This window comes from Mirounga angustirostris, unplaced genomic scaffold, assembly GCF_029215605.1.
Source record: "Mirounga angustirostris isolate CCGP_5_RB_7025 unplaced genomic scaffold, mMirAng1.0.hap1 SCAF_1, whole genome shotgun sequence".
Taxonomy (NCBI): Eukaryota; Metazoa; Chordata; class Mammalia; order Carnivora; family Phocidae; genus Mirounga; species Mirounga angustirostris.
In genome coordinates this window covers 201,463,209-201,482,963 of record NW_026991709.1, presented here as the reverse complement: position 1 = coordinate 201,482,963, position 19,755 = coordinate 201,463,209, and the positions used below count along the sequence as shown (strand labels likewise).

General features: G+C 48.8%; 1 protein-coding gene across 1 annotated transcript in view; it reads right to left on the bottom strand.

Annotated features, from left to right (window-relative positions):
• Nucleotides 1-19,755, bottom strand: part of CDCP1 (CUB domain containing protein 1) — a 60,317-nt gene that overhangs the window by 4,856 nt on the left and 35,706 nt on the right. The window contains exons 5-8 of the mRNA XM_054504820.2: nucleotides 8,347-8,568; nucleotides 6,986-7,366; nucleotides 4,017-4,382; nucleotides 362-449 (exon numbers count right to left, since the gene is read on the bottom strand). Of these exons, the coding sequence (XP_054360795.1) occupies nucleotides 362-449; nucleotides 4,017-4,382; nucleotides 6,986-7,366; nucleotides 8,347-8,568 (1,057 nt within the window). The remainder of the gene's footprint in view (nucleotides 1-361; nucleotides 450-4,016; nucleotides 4,383-6,985; nucleotides 7,367-8,346; nucleotides 8,569-19,755) is intronic.

Sequence of the window (19,755 nt, the reverse complement as noted above, 5' to 3'; positions counted from 1 at the left end):
TGACAGAGGACGCAGGCTCAGACCCCTGGCCTGGGGTGGGGGTGGGGGGGTTCTGACGTGAGCATTTTCCTGCTAAGATCATCCCTGGGATGACCACCATCTAATGGGCAGACAGTAAATGATTGCCAGGGGACTCGTGCTGAGACAGCTGCGTAAAAACCGCAGGCTAACATGTCACCAGCTGTGTCTTCTGTCCCCCCTCCCCCCCAGCATAACTCACATCTGGCAATATTATTTAATACCCATCCCTGGGAGAGGAATGGGAAGCAAGAAAAGAAGTGAGTAATTAACGACAGCTCTGGTCTGTGTGACCTAAGGAGGTGTCAGATCGGCGGAAGACAGTTTGAGAAATTCCACCTACTTCTTTTTCACAAAGCAAATGATGAGTCCAAGGGCAAACAGCAGTAAGGCGCCACCTCCCACGACCACGATGATGATGACAGTCAGGTCTGTGAGCAGAGACACGAGGGAGAGGGATGAGGAGACACGGGGGTGGTCAGGCGGACGATGAACTGGGGCAGACAGTCTCCAGAGATGGCCGCCATCCATCCCTTCCCTCCCCAGACACACATGCTGCTCCTCACATCAAGAGGAGCCTATTTCCCTTCTTCTTCACTCTTCTTGACTTGCCGGTACTGGGGCCTTTTAGAGGCCTGGTAACTTCTTGTACTTTCTGTCTGAGGGGCAGCGAGTCAGTCAGCGTGTAAGAAGGTTGCCCATCCTGAGGCCGCCATGCTGTGAGGAAGCCCAAGCCAACCACGTGGAGACTCCGTGAGGAAAACGGACCCAGAACCCGACTGAAAGTACCAAGGCTGCAGATGACCCATCCCTGCCACCCCCGAGCTGTTTGAGGCATCTGGCGGCAGCCCCAGATATCTGAGAACAGAGAAGAACCATGTGGCTGTGTCCTATCCAAATACCTGACCGACAGAATTGTGAGCAAGCAAAATGGTTGTTGTCTAAACTACTGAATCTTGGGGCTATTTGTTAGGCGGTGACAGAGAAGTGAAACAAACTGCAGGCCCTACCAGATCCCCTCCAAAGGCTACTCTGGGCCCACCGTGGGGTGTGTGCATCCAGGCACCATGGCCTACATGGGAGAAAGGGGCAGAGGGCTGTAGGGGAAAGCAGGGCGGCAAAGTCAGAAGTGAGGGCACTAAGGACAGGGTTGTTTCATCTGTGCTGTCCTTTTCCTACAGTTGTACAAAGGACAAAGGAAATAAACCAGACAGGGAGCCCTGCACCAAACAGGGATTTAGAGTTCTTGCTTGTTTGGGGCACCTGGGTGGTTCAGTTGTTAACGGCTCAGGTCATGATCCCAGGCTCCTGGGATCGAGCCCCACATCAGGCTCCCTGCTCGGCGGGAAGCCTGCTTCTTCCTCTCCTGCTCTCCCTGCATGTGTTCCCTCTCTCACTGTGTCTCTATCTGTCACATAAATAAATAAAATCTTAAAAAAATTTATTTATTTATTTATTTGATAGAGCGAGAGCACAAGCAGGGGCAACAGTAGAGGCAGAGGGAGAAGCAGGCTTCCCGCCGAGCAGGGAGCCCGATGAGGGGCTCGATCCCAAGACCCCGTGATCATGACCTGAGCCGTAGGCAGACGCTTAACCATCTGAGCCACCCAGGTGCCCCAAATAAATAAAACCTTAAAAAAAAAGTTCTTGCTTGTTCAACAAGAAAACAAAAGGAGAAGTTAAGAGAGAGGTCGAAATAGAAATAAATGGGATACTTAGTTGGCTCAGTTGGAGGAGTGTGTGGCTCTTGATCTTGGGGTCATGAGTTCGAGCCCCACGCTGGGTATAGAGATTGCTTAAATAAAGAAATAAAACTTAAAAAAAAAAAAGTAGAAATAAATGCCAGAAAATGAACGTAAGAGAGTCAGAAAACCCAGGAGCTAACCTGAGAGTATGGGAGAGCTTCTCCCTTACGGCTTTTGGTTTGCATCACTTCTCTTGCTGCTAACCAGTTGTGTGGCCTTGGGGTGGACGTGCAGTCTCTCTGACCGCCAGAAAGGGAAGGGGCCTGGAGAAACGATCTCCACTGTCCCTTCTGGTTCTAACACTCTGTGGTGTTCTGTGATTATCTTGGAATAAAGGCAAACGTGGCCCCACCACGATTGCGGTGCCACAAACGCATTTCCTCACTGGAGACTCTTTTTTTTTTTTTTAAAGATTTTATTTATTTATTCGAGTGAGAGAGAATGAGAGATAGCACGAGAGGGAAGAGGGTCAGAGGGTCAGGGAGAAGCAGACTCCCTGCTCAGCAGGGACCCCGACGTGGGACTCGATCCCGGGACTCCAGGATCATGACCTGAGCCGAAGGCAGTCGCTTAACCAACTGAGCCACCCAGGCGCCCCCTCACTGGAGACTCTTGGGCGGATCCTGCAACTTGGAGCACAAGGCCTGCCGCTGAGGGCATGTCATGGATTCCCGTGTTTCACTGGACTCAGTAAAAAATGCCAGCACCAAGGGGTGCCCGGGTGGCTCAGCTGCTTGAGCGTCTGACTCTTGATTTTGGCTCAGGTCATGATCTTGGAAGGTCATGAGATCAAGCCCTGTATTGGGCTCTGCACTTTTAGCACAGAGTCCGCTTGAGATCCTCTCTCCTCTCCCTCTCCCTCTGCCCTCCCCCTGCTTGTGCACGCCCGCGCACGCTCTCTCTCTCTAAAATAAATAAAATCTTAAAAAATGCCAGTACCAAGTTCTGTGTCACACTTTCCAGGTCCCCACATTTGAACCCCCAACACTTGAATTCCCAATGATACTTCTGTGAGGTAGTTATTACCATCTACCCTCTAAGATGAGGAAGGTTAAGGGAGTGAAGAGCCTACCCCTATGCCAGAGAGAGATTTTTTTTTTTAAGATTTTATTTATTTATTTGAGAGAGAGAGAATGAGAGACAGAGAGCATGAGAGGGAGGAGGGTCAGAGGGAGAAGCAGACTCCCTGCTGAGCAGGTAGCCCGATGCGGGACTCGATCCCGGGACTCCAGGATCATGACCTGAGCCGAAGGCAGTCGCTTAACCAACTGAGCCACCCAGGCGCCCCTTCCTGCCTCTTTCTTACAAGGTCACTTGTGATTACATTTAGGGCCCACCCAGATAATTCAGGATGATCTCCCCATCTAAAGATTCTTTTTTTTTTTTTTAAAGATTTTATTTATTTATTTGAGAGAGAGAGAATGAGAGACAGAGAGCATGAGAGGGAGGAAGGTCAGAGGGAGAAGCAGACTCTCTGCTGAGCAGGGAGCCCGATGCAGGACTTGATCCCGGGACTCCAGGATCATGACCTGAGCCGAAGGCAGTCACTTAACCAACTGAGCCACCCAGGCGCCCCCAGAGAGAGATTAATAGTAAATGACAGTGATAGATGGACGACAAAATTGCCCTAGTTCTACCCCCCTCCCCGAACCATGTCTTAGACTATGTGACTCTGGAGCTCCTCCCACCAAGAGGCGGAGTCTATTTGTCCACCCCTTGAATTTGGGCAGGCCCAAAGAATTCTGTAGAAGGGATGGTGTGAGTTCCTAACCCAAGCATCAAGAGACCTTGTATGCTTCTTCCAGACTCTCTTGGATCTCTCTGCCTCTGCCATGAGAACAAGGCCCAGGCTGGAGTGTCAGGGAGCGTGGGGAGGAGAGCCAAGGAACCTAGTTATCCCAGCTGATTGTGGCTGGGCCCAGACGTGTGAGAGTGCACGGCTCAGACCACCAGAGTCCTCTAGCTGCCTGCAGTTACCCACAGGTGCATGAGTGAGTGAACCCCGATAAGTCCAGCTCACACCAGAATCGCCTAGTCAACATGTAAGCAATAATAAATGGCTGTCTTTAAGCCAGAGTTCTGGGGTGGTTTGTTATGCAACATTACTGATGCAAACGCTGACTGATACATGGACAGCCAGGACTCAAATCCATGTTTTCTGGATTTTTTTCACCTCCCAGGTTTGCCCCCTACCCTTCAGCTGCCAATTTGCTGTCCACCCCCCCGCCCCCGCAAGACCTTGCAGGCCCTTACCCGTAGTCCTTGGGGTAAGCAACACCCAGAAGAACAGGTCCAGCTGCTTGCCACTCACAGGGCTGCAGTTGGAGATGTTGACCCAGAAGCTGTGGTGGTGGAAGCTTGGCTTGGGGAGCACCTCATCCTCCAGGCTGAAGATCTCCTCTGCCTTGCTCCGCTGCTCCTGGATGATCATGAACGCACGCCCCGTCTGGCAGACAACGCCGGTCCGCTCCTTGAGGAAGGTCAGGTAGGCCACCTGGTTGCTGGGCACACTGATGTTCCAGGACACTGAGGTGAGGGACGGCAGGCCCCGGTCCCAGTTAGGGCTCCTCAGGTAGACCTTGTTTTTTGTGTCTGGGGTCACCGTGAAAACACCTTCCTCTGCAGGAAAGGGGAAAGAATCCACACAAGATGTTTCACTGAATCAAAATGGATGTTAACCTGTCTAGACTTTTCTAGAGTTTTCTGCGATGACAGAAAAGTTCTCCACAGGCTCACCCCATTTTATTACACTTTGCAGATCCTGTGAATTTTTAAGAATTGAAGGTTTGTGGCAACCCTGCATTGAGCAAGTCTGTGGTGCCATTTTTTTTGTGTGTCTCTGTGTCACATTTTGGTGATTCTCCCAACATTTCAAATTTTTCATTATTGTATTTGCTATGGTGATCTGTGATCAGTGATTGCAACTTGCTGAAAGCTCAGATGATGGTTAGTATTTTTTAGCAAGGAAGTTTTTTGTTTTGTTCTTTGGGGGTTTTTTTTGGGTTTTTTTGCTTACAAAGCTTTTATTTTTAAGTAATCTCTACATCCAATGTGGGGCTCGACCTTACAAGCCCGAGATCAAGAGTCGCATGCTCTACCAACTAAGTGAGCCACGCACCCTGGCAATAAAGAATTTAAAATTAAGGCATGTACATTGTTTTTTTTTAGACACAATGCTATTGCACACTTACTAGACTACAGTATGGTGTAAAGAGAACTTTTATATGCACCGGGAAACAAAAAAACTCATTTCACTTGTTTTATTGCAGTGGTCGGGAACCGAACTTGCAATATCTCCTGGGTGCCCATATCTGCACTCCCCAAGCATGTAGCCATCACCACGCGTGTCTGTGGAAGACCCAAAATGTGCTCGAATGTGACTGAGGAGCTGAATTTTAAATTTTGTTATTAATTTAAGCATAAATTGCCGCACATGGCCAGTGACTGTTGGTTAGCACAAAGATTAGAGTCTCAGGTTAGGTGCTCAGGTCTTTTGAACAAAGCCAATCAACCAAACAAAAACAAAAAACCCCAGGCTAGTTCACCAAACCACTGGTTATCTCTGAAAGCTTGCTTTCAGAAACACCCTCGACATAGCTAAGATTCACCTGACGCTCTGCTCCACGGTAGGACTGGTACAGAGCAATTTCTGTTTCGAAGGTTAAACCGCTTCCGTTTCTGGGAAGAATGGTAGAAATGCAAAGCTGAAGACCTCCGACAGACACGTCACCTGACCTTCAGGTGAGATGAAACTCCAACGTTCCACACTGAGGAGGGTATGTCTTGTTTTCCAAGACTCCCCAAAGGAGTTTCTTGGGGAGCTGTGGGGATATCAGGCAGCTTGGACTGACCTTAATCTTATGGCCAAAGATTCTTCTCCCTCCCCACTCAGGTCTCTGGGAACAAAGTACGAAGTAAACCTCAGATAAAAGTCTTGGTCAATTTTTAAATGGCCTCTGACTTTGAGCCAGTTGTAATGGTGACTGTGACTTTAAAAACCAACCATGGAGAGCTCACCGTTGGGAGGGATTCAGACCCCGCTCACTGCCTGGCACCCTGAAGATCAAACACTAGCCTTGCAGGAGGGGCTGAGCCCCTGTGCTGGGAACAGGACCCTCGTGCTCTGGAGACCCTCCCCGGTCCACCTTCCCCTGTGCACTCCACGCCACGTTCTAAATTGTCAAAGCTGACTCACAAATGCCTGCGTAAGGATTTTCATGCTACCACCTTATATATCTGGGACTCGGGAATATTTGGTTAGCTCTCATTGAAGCCCCTGCCTGCTTCCAAAAAAGGCTTGAACCTGATTCTTTGTCCTGCTGCCTGCCAACTGTCACCTCCCACTGTCAGAGTCTTCTTTCTTTCTTTCTTTTTTTTTTTTAAGATTTTTAAATTTTTTATTAGAGAGAGAGAGTATAATCAGGGGGAGCGGCAGGTAGAGGGAGAGTGAGAAGAAGCAGGCTCCCTGCTGAGCAGGGAGCCCGATATGGGGCTCGATCCCAGGACCCCGGGATCATGACCTGAGCCGAAGGCAGACGCTTAGCTGTCTGAGCCATCCAGGTGCCCCCAGAGTCTCATTTCCTTCTTGCTTTCTTTTCTTTTTTTTTTTAAGATTTTTATTTATTTATTTGAGAGAGAGAGAGCACATGAGAGGGGGGAGGGTCGGGAGGGTCGGAGGGAGAAGCAGACTCCCCGCCGAGCAGGGAGCCCAATGTGGGACTCGATCCAGGGACTCCAGGATCATGACCTGAGCCGAAGGCAGTCTTTTAACCAACTGAGCCACCCAGGCGCCCTCTTTTTTTTTTTTTTTTTTTAAGATTTTTATTTATTTAACAGAGAGAGAGAGAGAGAGCACAAGTAGGCAGAGCGGCAGACAGAGGGAGAGGGAGAAGCAGGCTCTCCGCCAAGCAGGGAGCCCGATACGGAGCTCGATCCCAGTACCCTGGGATCACAGCCCGAGCCGAAGACACTTAACCGACTGAGCCACCCAGGCGCCCCCAGAGTCTTATTTCTAACTCCCGGGATTTTCCACACTAGGTGAATGGTGGAATCCGGATGAGGACACACCATCTTTCAGATTTCTCGTGAGAAGACCAGCCCACTCAGCTCTCCCTACTCTTCAAGCTGACAACTTAATGAAGACGATCCCAGAAGCAAAATAAGAGGGATGTCCAACCAAGAAAGGGGCAGGGAGCTGGGGAGAGAGAGGGAGACCTCCTTACCTTTGAAGAACGGTATAAAGGACACGGTCAGGCCCTGCCTGGTGGCCTCTTGTCGGAAGCTGGGGGCAAAGGTGCGGAGGGTCACTGAGATGTTCTGCTTCACCTGGATCTGCTCGATGGAGCCTCCAGGGCAGAAGAAGCCGAAGTAAAGTTCCTGGCCGGGGACGGCACTGGCCACCAGGTAGCTGAAGCTCGTCTTGCAGACCTTCTCTTGCGTGTGCTGTTGCAGTTTCTGGGCAGGCACCAGTGCTAGGCTCAGCCTGTCCTTGGGCACCAGCAGCTTCCAGGAGAAGTCATGCAGCTGCACGGGCAGCTGGAGGATGTCCCCAGGCACCTGGAGGGAGTGGGATCTCCTGTGGCAGTACCGGTGGTCCATGCAGCCTGGAAAAGAGGGGCTCGTGGTACCGGGCAGGGAGGGGACCGGCCGTGTGTCCTCCCCAGCGGGAGAGACCACCCAGGCTTTCTTGCTTTTCCCTTTGGTCTCTCCTCTCCCACTCCGTCCCCCACTCCGGGCTCCCTGATGCTTCTTTTCTAGCCGCCCCGCTTGCTCTCTCACGTTCTTACTCCACCCTAAATTGGCAGACCAACTTCTGGGGGAGTACTTAGGGTTGAAGTGTCCTCTTCCTGTGTGTCAGCCTCTCTTCTGTGGCTCTGAGTCTCAAATGCTAAGTATGGGCAGGGCATAGGTTTTTCCCCCGACGGTGGGGAAGGAGCTTGGTGCGGCGGTCAGAGCAGGGATGGAGCTGGGGAGGTATCTGCCACCTCCTAGTGGGCAGGTTGCCTCAAGTCTTGTGGCCTGAGCTGTCGCATCTGTGGAAGCTCTAAGAGCATCCACGTCGGAGGTCATGGCGGCCCAGCGGGGAGGGGACTAGGGGTTTTGCTGGCCTCCGTTCATCAAACATTTAGTATGTGACTAATACATGTCCAGCAGCCCCAGGGGCTAAAGGGACCAAAAAAATGGAACAAGCCGCAGTTCTTGACCTCAAGACTCTCAGTCTCATGCAAGAGGAGACAAGTGTGCGGTGAGCCTGGAGGCGGGGGTGAGGGGGGTTCGGGGGTCGGGAGGCTACACAGAGGAGAGGATCTCAGGAGAGATGCTGGAAGGCTGGGCAGAGGACACAGGAATGAGCTTGGGAGTGCAATGCACTTCTGAAGGACGCCCGTTCTCACCGAGGCTCTGGTCCTAGAGGGGCACGTCTCCACCTCACTGTCCACTGTCTGCCCTTGCTCACCCTGCACGGCGGGGGACAGCTCTGATCATATGATTTACAGCCTACCCAGTGGAGCCCACTAAGGAGATAGGGCGGGGCAGCGAGACCTGCCCACGGCCCCGGAGGATTGTGCTAACCCAGGGGGCGTACTTATGGTTTTCTCGGCGTTCATCCACAGGCGAGTCAGATTATCACAAAGGAAGGAGATCTTGTGTTTGGAGCCGGACGTCAGGGTGAGGTTGGTGCTGCAGGTCCGAGAATCCAGACACACGAAGCAGCCAGGGACAAACTTGCGGCTAAGCTTGATGGGCCGCGGCTCGATGGTGAGCGACATGGCTTGCTCGTTACTCAAGTCGACCAGGTAGATTTTATCTGAAACCACGAAGAGAAAACAGGTCTGAAGCATGGATCAGCAGCCACCCTGTGAAGGGGCAAAAATTAGCATAAAAAGTCTCATGGCTGGGGAGCATTGGAAGTATGTTTTATTATTACGAGAATATGCAAGCGGGTGCCTGGGTGGCTCAGTCAGTTAGGCATCTGCCTTCGGCTCAGGTCATGATCTCAGGGTCCTGGGATCGAGCCTCACGTCGGGAAGCTCAGGAAGTCTGCTTCTCCCTTTGCCCCTTCCCCCATTTGTGCTTGTGCTCTCTCTGTCTCAAATAATAAAATCTTTTTTTTTTTAAAGATTTTATTTATTTATTTGAGAGAGAGAACAAGCAGGGGGAGGGAGAGGGAGAAGCAGGCTCCCCGCTGAGCAGGGAGCCTGGGGTTTGATCCCAGGACCCTGAAATCATGACCTGAGCTGAAGGCAGACGCTTAACCAACTGAGCCACCTAGGTGCTCCTCAAATAATAAAATAAGAACATACAAGAACTCTAGGAGAAATTTAAAAGGAAAAATAATGGACTGAATTTCTACCACCCACATTTAACCACTTTTACTTCTTCAAATTCATTTTAGCCCTTGTTCGTATGCATGCATATTTTCTTTTTTTTTTTTTTTAAAGATTTTTATTTATTTATTTGAGACAGAGAGAATGAGAGACAGAGAGCATGAGAGGGAGGAGGGTCAGAGGGAGAAGCAGACTCCCTGCCGAGCCGGGAGCCCGATGCGGGACTCGATCCAGGGACTCCAGGATCATGACCTGAGCCGAAGGCAGTCGCTTAACCAACTGAGCCACCCAGGCGCCCCTGCATGCATATTTTCAACTGCCTAAAAGTATAGTATATATAAAATTTTATACTCAGCTTTTACTTTATTACTTTACACAGGTTTACTTATTTTTCCATAGTTTTCATATTCACGAGTCTTTGAAAATATTCAGTAATTTAGTGGCTGTGTGATAGTTAACAAGTGAGATTTACCATTGTTTATTTAAGTATTCTCCTGCTATGAATAGTAATTAGCAACAGTGTGGTATTAGCATGGGGATAGAAGATTCATAGATATTACATTTCTTCATAGATATTATTATTATTCACAGATATATCCATCGATATTATAATTTAGTCTCTAATAAATGCTATATTTCAAATAAGTGAGGAAAAGACGAACCACTCCTGGCTCGGCTAGAACTCTCTCTCCCATTAGTACAAGAATAAAATTAGACTGGTATTTCAAAGCAAAGAGAATATCCTTATAAATGCGGAGTGCAAATTATAAAAGAAAAAAAAATTAGGTATCTGTCTGCTAATAGGTACTGAAATGCTGAAGGACAAGGGACACATTGGGAGAAAATATCTGTAAGAAAGATGGATTGAGCGGTTCACAGAAAGGGAAACAGAAATGTTCACATATTCAAAATATAAGGAGTTCTTTTTTTTTTTTAAAGATTTTATTTATTTATTTGAGAGAGAGAGTGAGAGAGAGAGAGAGCACAAGAGGGAGGAGCGGGAGAGGGAGAAGCAAACTCCCTGCCGAGCAGGGAGCCCTACGTGGGACTCGATCCCAGGACTCCAGGATCATGACCTGAGCCGAAGGCAGTCGCTTAACCAACTGAGCCACCCAGGCACCCTATAAGGAGTTCTTAGTATCACTTGCAGTATCACTTGTCATCACAGAAAAGCAAATTAAAACAAAGTGTAGAGGGTGAAGATGAAAGCCTGCCCCCTTGGGACCCCAGAGGTGTAACTGGGGAATATACGCCCATGTTTGTACCGCAGCTCTGGAACTGTGGAAAACCAGACACCACGTAATACGGGAAGGGTTAAATGCTCTGTGGAACATTCATGAACATTCAAAGCCTATGCGGTTTCTGTAATGCTCGTGGCCTCTGTGGAATATTATTTAGCAGTTAAAAAGAAAGAGGGAGATCTAGGGGTGGGGCCTGGGTGGCTCAGTTGGTTAAGTGTCTGCCTTCAGCTCAGGTCATGAGCTCAGGGTCCTGGGGCTCCCTGCTCAGTGGGGAGCCTGCTTCTCCCTCTCCCTCTGCCCCTCCCTCCTGCTTGTGTGCATGCACACGCGCAAGGGCTCTCTTTCTCAAATAAAATCTTTTTTTTTTTTTTGTTAAATATTTTATTTATTTATTTGACAGAGAGAGACACAGCGAGAGAGGGAACACAAGCAGGGGGAGTGGGAGAGGGAGAAGCAGGCCTCCCGCTGAGCAGGGAACCCAAAGCAGGGCTCGATCCCAGGACCCTGGGACCACGACCTGAGCCGAAGGCAGACGCTTAACGACTGAGCCACCCAGGCACCCTCAAATAAATAAAATCTTTTTTTTTTTTAAAGATTTTATTTATTTATTTGACAGAGAGAGAGATAGCGAGAGCAGGAACACAAGCAGGGGGAGTGGGAGAGTGAGAATCAGGCTTCCCACTGAGCAGGGAGCCCGATGTGGGACTCGATCCCAGGACCCCGGGATCATGACCTGAGCCGAAGGCAGATGCTTAACGACTGAGCCACCCAGGCGCCCTCAAATAAATAAAATCTTAAAAAAAAAGAGGGAGATCTAAATATACTGATCTAAGAACTTCCAAGATACGGTGTTGACTAAAACAGCAAGTGTAGAACAAATGTAGGCTATGACACCGTCCGATTATACGATCTCTACATCAAATGTAATCGCTATTTCTATGTGTATATACTTATGTATGTAAATGAAGAGAAATAAGATCTGGAGAGAAATACAACAAATCCGTAACTGTGGTTACCCCAGGAGAGGAGCCAAGAGTGGGGCGCCACACACTATTTAGAATACCTCTGCTTGTTGACCGAGCTTCTCTGGAGGGTGCTCTGACCAGACTGCTTCCTGCGGAACCCGTAACATCTTCATGTTCAACCTTTTCTCTTGGGTTGGTTGGATTCCCTCAGAGAAGAGCCCGCCATTCACCAAATGGAGGAAACACACTTGGGGCTTCCCACGAAGGAAGCAGGATGGGGCCTCGAGAGTCAGCACATCAAACTTACTCAAACTGCCTGTGTTCAGCTTAGCGCCTTCACCTTCAGGGCAACTGGGATCTTTGGTTCAAAAACTTCCCTTTCCAGGGAAGGAACTCCTATCTTCTGTTGCCTGCGGGAGGAGCGTCCCCGGGCTGCTTGGTGGATCTGGGGCTGGAGTGGCTTCTCCCACTTTTAGCCCTCGTTCTGAAAGTGACATGTTGCCAATTCCTGCCTTTGAAAGTTTCTTCTTGGTGTTTCCCACTGTGGGATTAGATTCTGCACTTTTGGGTCTGCTGAATCAGTTACCCCTGTACGTCCATGCTGGGAAATGTTAGAATATTGTCTCCTTTCCCTTTATCACTTCCCTTGGAATTTATGCTTTTAGAAATATTTTAAATGCCATTACAGTGTGGTTTAAGAAGGAAGCAAATGTCTCTTTAATGGGAAGCCCTCATTTTCCAATTAGTTGTGTTTTTCTCATCAGAAAGTGAACTTCAGGGATCTCCATAACCTGCTTATCTGGCACATGGTCAAGAGTCCATGATGTGTTGGGTTGTTAATCCTCATACATCCTTGAGAGGGAGTGTGTCAGTCAGCTCAGGCTAAATTATGCTACAGTAACAAATGGTCCCCCAAATCTGAAGGTTGAGAATAACCAAGATTCATTCTTCATTCACCTTACACATCCATTGTGAGTTGGCTGTAGCACTGGGGCATGTCTTTTTAACTTTTTTTTTTTTTTAAGATTTTATTTATTTGAGAGAGAGAGCACGAGTGGGGGATGGGGTGTGGGGGGAGGGGCAGAGGGAGAGGCAGGCTCCCCGCTGAGCAAGGAGCCTGACAAGGGGCTCCTTTCCAGGACCCCAGGATCAGGACCTGAGCCGAAGACACTTAACCGACTGAGCCACTCAGGGGCCCCATGTCTTTTTAATTGAGATCCGGGCTGAAGGAGAAGGCTCTGTGACAGAGTTTGAAAGGAGAACCACAGGATGGGTGCTGAAGTTCTGCTTAGAAGGGGCACACACTCACTTCTGCTCATATTTCACTGGAGAAGCAAATTCACATGGCCAAGCCTGTAGCCAATGTGGTAACGAATCTAATCCTCCCCCAAAAGGGGTGGTGAAGATTTTGGAATATACAGTCCAGCATAGTAGGCTTCCTCACCCCCATTTGACAGACAGGGAACCTAAGGCCAGGAGATGGTGGTGGGACTAGGATTCAAGTCCACATCTTATGGATTACAAAGTCTATGCTGTTTCTGTAATGCTCGTGGCCTCTGTGGACCCCAGCTTCCTCTTCTCTAGCCGGTGGCGGTGCAGAGGAGATAAGAAACCGTGCGAACCCTGGGCCTGGCTTCCCGAAGCTCGTATAGGGATGATGCTCCCTCTGAAAAAAACCACCAACAGCCATCTGATCCCAAGATGAGAGCAAAGTTGTCCCTCGATGTGCATTAGAAATGCACTGAATTTGTCAGACTTGCTTTAGTTCAAGGACAGTTCTTCAAATATTGATGGGGTCCTGCTTTTACCACCCACACTGTACTCCAGGGATGGTCTGCAACCATAAATGGAACTTTGCTTTGGAAAGTTCAAAGTTTAGATGTGTTTAAGGTATTACTGCTTTCATCATGTTGATTTTTATAAACTACAAATTTGAAGCTTAGAAAGGTAGTAACTTGTCCCAAGTCACACAGCTTGCTAGTAGCAGAGTCCGGCTCCCAAACCCGCTAACCACTGGCTATAGCTTCCCTTGACGTTTGGTTGTGAGATTTATATATAATAAAATGCAGAGATCTTAAGTGTTCAGTGTGATGAGTTTTGTCAACTTTATATATCCATCGTATCTATCACCCAGAGCAAGATTGAGAATATTCCTATCATCCCAGAAAGGTCCTTTGTGCCCCTTTCCCATCAATTCCCCTTGACTTACAGTCATGCCCCGCGAAGGTCATGACTTTCTGATTTTTATCACTGCAGGTTTCACCTGTTCTAGAACTTCCTATAAATGGAATCATATGGTATATACTCTCCTGTCTGGCTTTTTCCCCTCAGGAAAATGTATTTAAGGCTCATCCATGTTGTTGTGGATATCAGTCGCTTTTTCCTTATCATCACAGAGTGGTGTTCCACAGGATGAATATCCCACATTTGTTTGTTCCTAGATTGATGGAGATTTAGGTTGTTTCCAATGATGAATAAAACTGCTATATACATATTCTTTTATCGATCTTTGAGTAGACTTATGGTTTCATTTCTCTAGGGCAATTACCTAGGAGGAAAATTTCTGCCAGATGATGTTCTCAAGTGATTGAGCCTTTGTACCCTCCTGCCAGCCGTGTGTCTGGGTTCCAGCGCCCCACGTTCTCACCAACATTTGGTGTTGCCAGCCTTTCTCATTTTAGCCATTCTGGTGGGTGTCGAATGGTACTGTGGTTTTACAGTTCACATTTCCTTTGAAGGTCACTGTAGAACGATCAAGGGACAGTGATGAGACACCCCGCACTTGAGCCAAAACAGAGTGGAGTTTGTTGAGGAAAATGATCCTGATTCTGAGGCAAGATGGACCTTGCTCCGCAGGGAGCGTCAGGAGGACCCTGGACTCCGTGTTCACACACCCCATGTGTCTGGCTTTCCAGTTCTGCAGACACATCCCATCCGTTAGTCGTTTGATGTGGCTTCTTTCCACAGTTTTGGTTGGCTCTCAGGGTAGACACGGTAAATTCCCATGATGCCTAAGGCTTTAGCCGTCCGGGTAAGAGGGAAGTATGCAGCCCTCACCTGTCACACGTGGGGTGCTTTAAAGGGAAATGTCACTATCTACATTCGTAAATCTATGGAAAGATAAGGCAGATTTTACTCAGTGTCTCCTATGTGCTCTGACAAGTGGCTTTATCCTACCCTCACCAGGAGGAGGAGAAGGGGTAGGTGTGACGGTTACCAATTTACAGCTGAAAGAGACTTTAGGCTCCAAGTATTTGCTCAAGGCTAGGAACCTAATTGATAGTTTCCTACCGCAAGAGAATCCCATATTCTTTCTACAACACTGCACATGTTTCCTTCCTGTAATAAACACTTGAGCTGGATATTTGAAAAGACATCCACCCCCCCCTCCAAAAGACAACCTTTCACTATTTGCTACTTACTGACACTGGAAACCCTTGACGGGATTAGCTTATTGATTGAAGTTTCCAAAAGGCCCCTAATGATTTTTGTAGAATCTATAGAGATTTCTTATTTATTTATTTACTTATTTTTAAAGATTTTATTTATTTTTTGACAGAGAGACACAGCGAGAGAGGGAACACAAACAGGGAGAGTGGGAGAGGGAGAAGCAGGCTTCCCGCCGAGCAGGGAGCCCAATGGGGGACTCAATCCCAGGACTCCAGGATCACAACCTGAGCCGAAGGCAGATGCCCAACTGACTGAGCCACCCAGGCGCCCCGAGAGAGAGACTCTTAAGCGCTGATCTGGATACGGGGCTTGATCTAACTACATCATGACGTGAGTCGAAATCAAGAGTTGGATGCTTAACCGACTGTGCCACCCAGGCATCCCCGAGATTTCTTATTTTTTAAAAAAATTTTATTTATTTATTTGACAGAGAGAGACACAGTGAGAGAGGGAACACAAGCAAGGGCAGTGCGAGAGGGAGAAGCAGGCTCCCCATGGAGCAGGGAGCCCGATGTGGGGCTCAATCCCAGGACCCTGGGATCATGAGCTAAAGGCAGATGCTTAACGACTGAGGCACCCAGGAGCCCCAGATTTCTTACTTTAAAATAAAAACAGGCTCCATGGGAATAAGTCAGAGGCCACAATACGTGTCGACTCTGCCAGGACAAACATAAGACTCACCGAGCTTGAGTTACCCAACAAAAAACAAAAACAAAAACCAAGTCAACATTTCGTTAAGGGCTCCAGGTGGCTTCTGGAGGTCTACAGGAGCTGAAAAAGAAGCAATACGACTGCTTCCCCAACCAGCATTTACTCAGACTGGTTAACGGAAGCACACGGTGTAACACGCTGGAAACTGCTGTTCATCTACCTTGGTTGATAACCCAGAAGATACTCGTCTGTCTGGTATTTTCAGAGCAAGTGAATATACCTTCGAAAAGCTGGAGGAGGATGCAGAAAGCAGCAAGCTAGTGGTCTGCTCTGGCTAAAGGGAACCATATATTTGGGCAGACTACTATTAATTTGTGTGATCAGTAACCACAGGGCCACTTGCAGGAATGGTATAAAAAGAGGAACAGGGCGCAGGAGACAACAGAGACATTGTTTCTCTACTGTGACTATCAGGATGAAACTTCAAGGGGGACAAAATTATTTTGTATAGTTCCAGGAAATGATGGGACACTAATAACAGGTATGACAGGGTAGTACCATTGACCCTTGAACAATGAGGGGGTAGGGGTGCTGACCCCCTCCCACAGTTGAAAATATTCATATAACTTTTGCCTCCCCCCAAAACTTAGCTACTGATAGCCCACTGCTGACCAGAAGCCTTATCAATAACATAGTCGATTAACATATATTTTGTATGTCATGTGTATGACGTACTGTTTCTTGCAATAAAGTCAGCTAGAGAAAAGAAATTGTTATTAAGAAAATCATAAGGGGGGGGGTGCCTGGGTGGCTCAGTCGGTTAGGCGGCTCTCTGCTCAGTGGGGAGCCTACTTCTCTCTCTTCCTCTGCTCCTCCCCGTGCTCATGCTTGCTCTCTCTCTGTCAAATAAATAAAATCTTAAAAAAAAAAGAAGAAAAGAGCGGCGCCTGGGTGGCTCAGTCATTAAGTGTCTGCCTTCGACTCAGGTCATGATCCCAGGGTCTGGGATCGAGCCCCGCATCGGGCTCCCTGCTCAGCAGGAAGCCTGCTTCTCCCTCTCCCACTCCCCCTGCTTGTGTTCCCTCTCTCGCTGTGTCTCACTCTGTCAAATAAATAAATAAAATCTTAGGAAAAAAAGAGAAAAGAAAATGGTAAGGAAAAGACAATACTTTTAAGGTATTATATTGTATTTATTGGGAAAAAAAGTCTGTGTATAAGTGGACCCAGGCAGTTCAAACTGTGTTGTTCAAGGGTCAACTGTATTGTACTATCAAAAAATAAAGAATAAGAAAGAGCGTGCAGAATGGAACACTGAAAAACAAGATCTGTTTGGTAGAGATGAACGTGAATCGAGCTCTTGAACCCGGCTGAGCTGCTGTGCTTTGGACAGCCTAAGTTGTCAGTGCTCACAAACACAGTTACAGCAGGCCGGATGGGTTACTCCTCAGGCCCAGGGCAGCCCTCATTCCTCATCCCACGACATAGGATGTCTGTGGTCAAGTCATGGAAATACACCCCTGGAGGACTCTTCTGGGTCTACTCTGGGTCTAGTTTGAGCCTATCTGATATTCTTGAGCAAAGTAGAGAGAAGGTTGATAGTAGGGTTTTTGGGAGCAGACAATTAGGTTCAAGGTAACACCTGACTGTTTCCCACCTTCAGAGATTGTTTTTATTTTGTTTTTTTTGCAGTGTGGGCCCACTGTGGTCAGGTCCTGCTGTGGATGATGAGGGTGTTGGGCGCTTGCTGGAGCTCTGATGGCTGCCTCCGCCCTTGCCGAGGCTTTGGCTTTGCATAGTTGCTGTTGACACCCAATCTCTAGCTTGAGAAGGTCTCCTGCTCTTCTTTCTCACGCTCTTCCCCTCATCTGACTTCTTGGAACAGCCCCTCTCCTGGGTGCCCCCACCGAGGCGTATCTACCTGCCCCTTCCGATGGGCTGTGCCATTGGATGGTGCATCTGGTTCTTGAGCCACTTTGGGCAAGAGGCTGCCTCCTGAGATTAGGATAAGGATTTACAAAAGGCTGAAATGTGCCAGAAACTGTGGTGGGTGTGGGAAGAGAGAGGAATAAGACAGATTCCTGATTGGGAGGAATTTGGTGGGACACAGACCTGCAGATGCATAAATACAAAATGGTGTGTGATGAATGCAAACCCCCGTCCCCACGAGTGCTCTCGGAGTAGTGGCTTTGGTTTGGGCAGTTGTTCCTCTACTTGGGGCAAAGGGGGATAAGCGAGGGGCAAGAGGCCCTGGCCCGGGCTCAGGGAGGCGCAGCAGAGGGAGGCCTCCATGGGGGACCAGCTGCAGGAGTTTGCCTCCACACTCTTGGGGGAAGGAAGGGCAGAGGCTCCTACCCGAGGGATTCAGTCTCTTAAAGCACCTCCCTCCTGCTCCAAAGCTTCTTCTTTCTCATTTCCAAGGCAAGAAAGAGCAGAAACAGGATACATAGCCCCTGACTGTGGCAATGAGGGGCATCAACCATCCGGGCCCCCCGGTAGGTTGGAAAGTGCCAGACTCTGCCACGAGTCTGCCCCTGAATTCCTGTCAGCCTGCTGTGCATTCCCTGCCTTGAAGTCCCACGCCACACCAGTGAAACTCCTGGGGAGTGACCTCCTGCATCTCTCTCTGGGTTGTAGTCCATCTCGAAGGACAAGCGCTGCGTCATTTTCAACCCCGCATCCCTTCCTTGATCTAGAACCCTGCTGGATAACACTCAAAGAGCGCTTACTACCTGCCAGGCACCGTGTACCTCATTTCTTCCTTAAAACACCCCTATGAGGGTGGGCCTATCCTCTCTATTTTAAGATGAGGAACTGAGTCACACAAAGGTTAAGTGCCTTGCCTACAGTCACTTGGTAAGTAGGGGAACCGGGATTCAAATCCCCGTGGGCAGACCCTATACTTTGCGTGAAGCCATGATACCACGGAACAGCGTTAAACGCAGTTAACTGCTCTTTACTTACCTGGCACCTAAGGCCAGACTCTTCTTGACGCCGGTTAAAGCCTGTTTAACAATTTGATGAGTTGCGGAAATGAACTCAGCTCTTATTCCAGGAAATGCAATACATCGGCAGCACTCACCATAGGGGAGATGAGAAACAAATCCCTCGGTCTCCTAAACTCAAACCCACACCATCTCCAGATGCTTGCGTGGCTGTTTTCAACGTTGTGATGATGCAATTGTGACAGCAGAATCACAAAAATGTGTCAGCGGACACACACACACTGATGCCTTCTACAGGGTTATTGTAAATCAAAAGGCGTCTTAGTCTGGTTATGCTGGGGCTGCAGCTTCTGGAAAAACCCAGAAAGTATTCCCAAGGCAGCACCAGCCCGGCAACCCCTGGGGCGGGTCCCACACTGTTGCTGTCTAGATGTTTATCAGCTCTACTTAAATAAACATCGTGTTTCCACTTAACCATTTCAGCCTGGCTCCACCTACTTCCTGGAAGTCAATACTAACCAAACCAAGGCTGAGAATCAGTCCTCGGGACAGAACTCATCCTGAGCCCACGTCACAGGTTGAAGACCACTAGTCACACACTTGCTCCTTCACACACTCCACTTTACAGATGGGCCCCAGGAACAGCCACTCTGAACTCATCTCATACCTTTGATTTCAAGATCCACGCCGCTCCCCACAGAGCAAAGTTCAAGGAGGCACTCGCCCTCAGGGGCTGACCTTGTACTCACACGACCCTGAGGGTGAGCACCTCCAGAAGAGCAAGCGCCTCAGAGGGTTGCCTCCTTCAACGTTGCATGCTGGGCACTTTGCCCTAGTCCTGGCCCTGACTCACCTTTTCTGGGTTCATGGCATCTCAGTAAATGTGTGTAGAGTGAGGTGCAACCTCATTCTCATCAACCCACCTGGGGTTCAGAATGGTCCAGAGCACAGGCTCTGGGTTCTGAGCTTGCTCTGCTCCTGACAAGCTATGTGATGTTGGGCTAGTTCTAAACGCTCTCTGAACCTCCTGGTTTTTCACCAGTAATTGAGGATAATTCCTGCCTCCCCTGTAGGGTTGTAATAAGGATTAGCTGAAGCTAAGTGGCGTGCTTAGGTCAGGACTTGGCACGGAGTGTGTGTGCATGGTGCGGGGCACTCGGCCAATTAGGGTTCATTGTCATTATCATTGCTGATGGTGCTGGCGCTATTGATTCACACTGAGGGTCAAGACACGTGACCTAGAAAGTAACCTTCTGGGGATGCCTGGGTGGCTCAGTCAGTTCAGCGTCCAGCTCTTGATTTTCACTCAGGGCATGATCTCAGGGTGGTGAGATGGCTCTGTGCTGGGCGTGGAACCTGCTTAAGATTCTCTCTCTTTCCCTCTGTGCACCACCCGCCCCCTCTGCTCATGCTCTCTC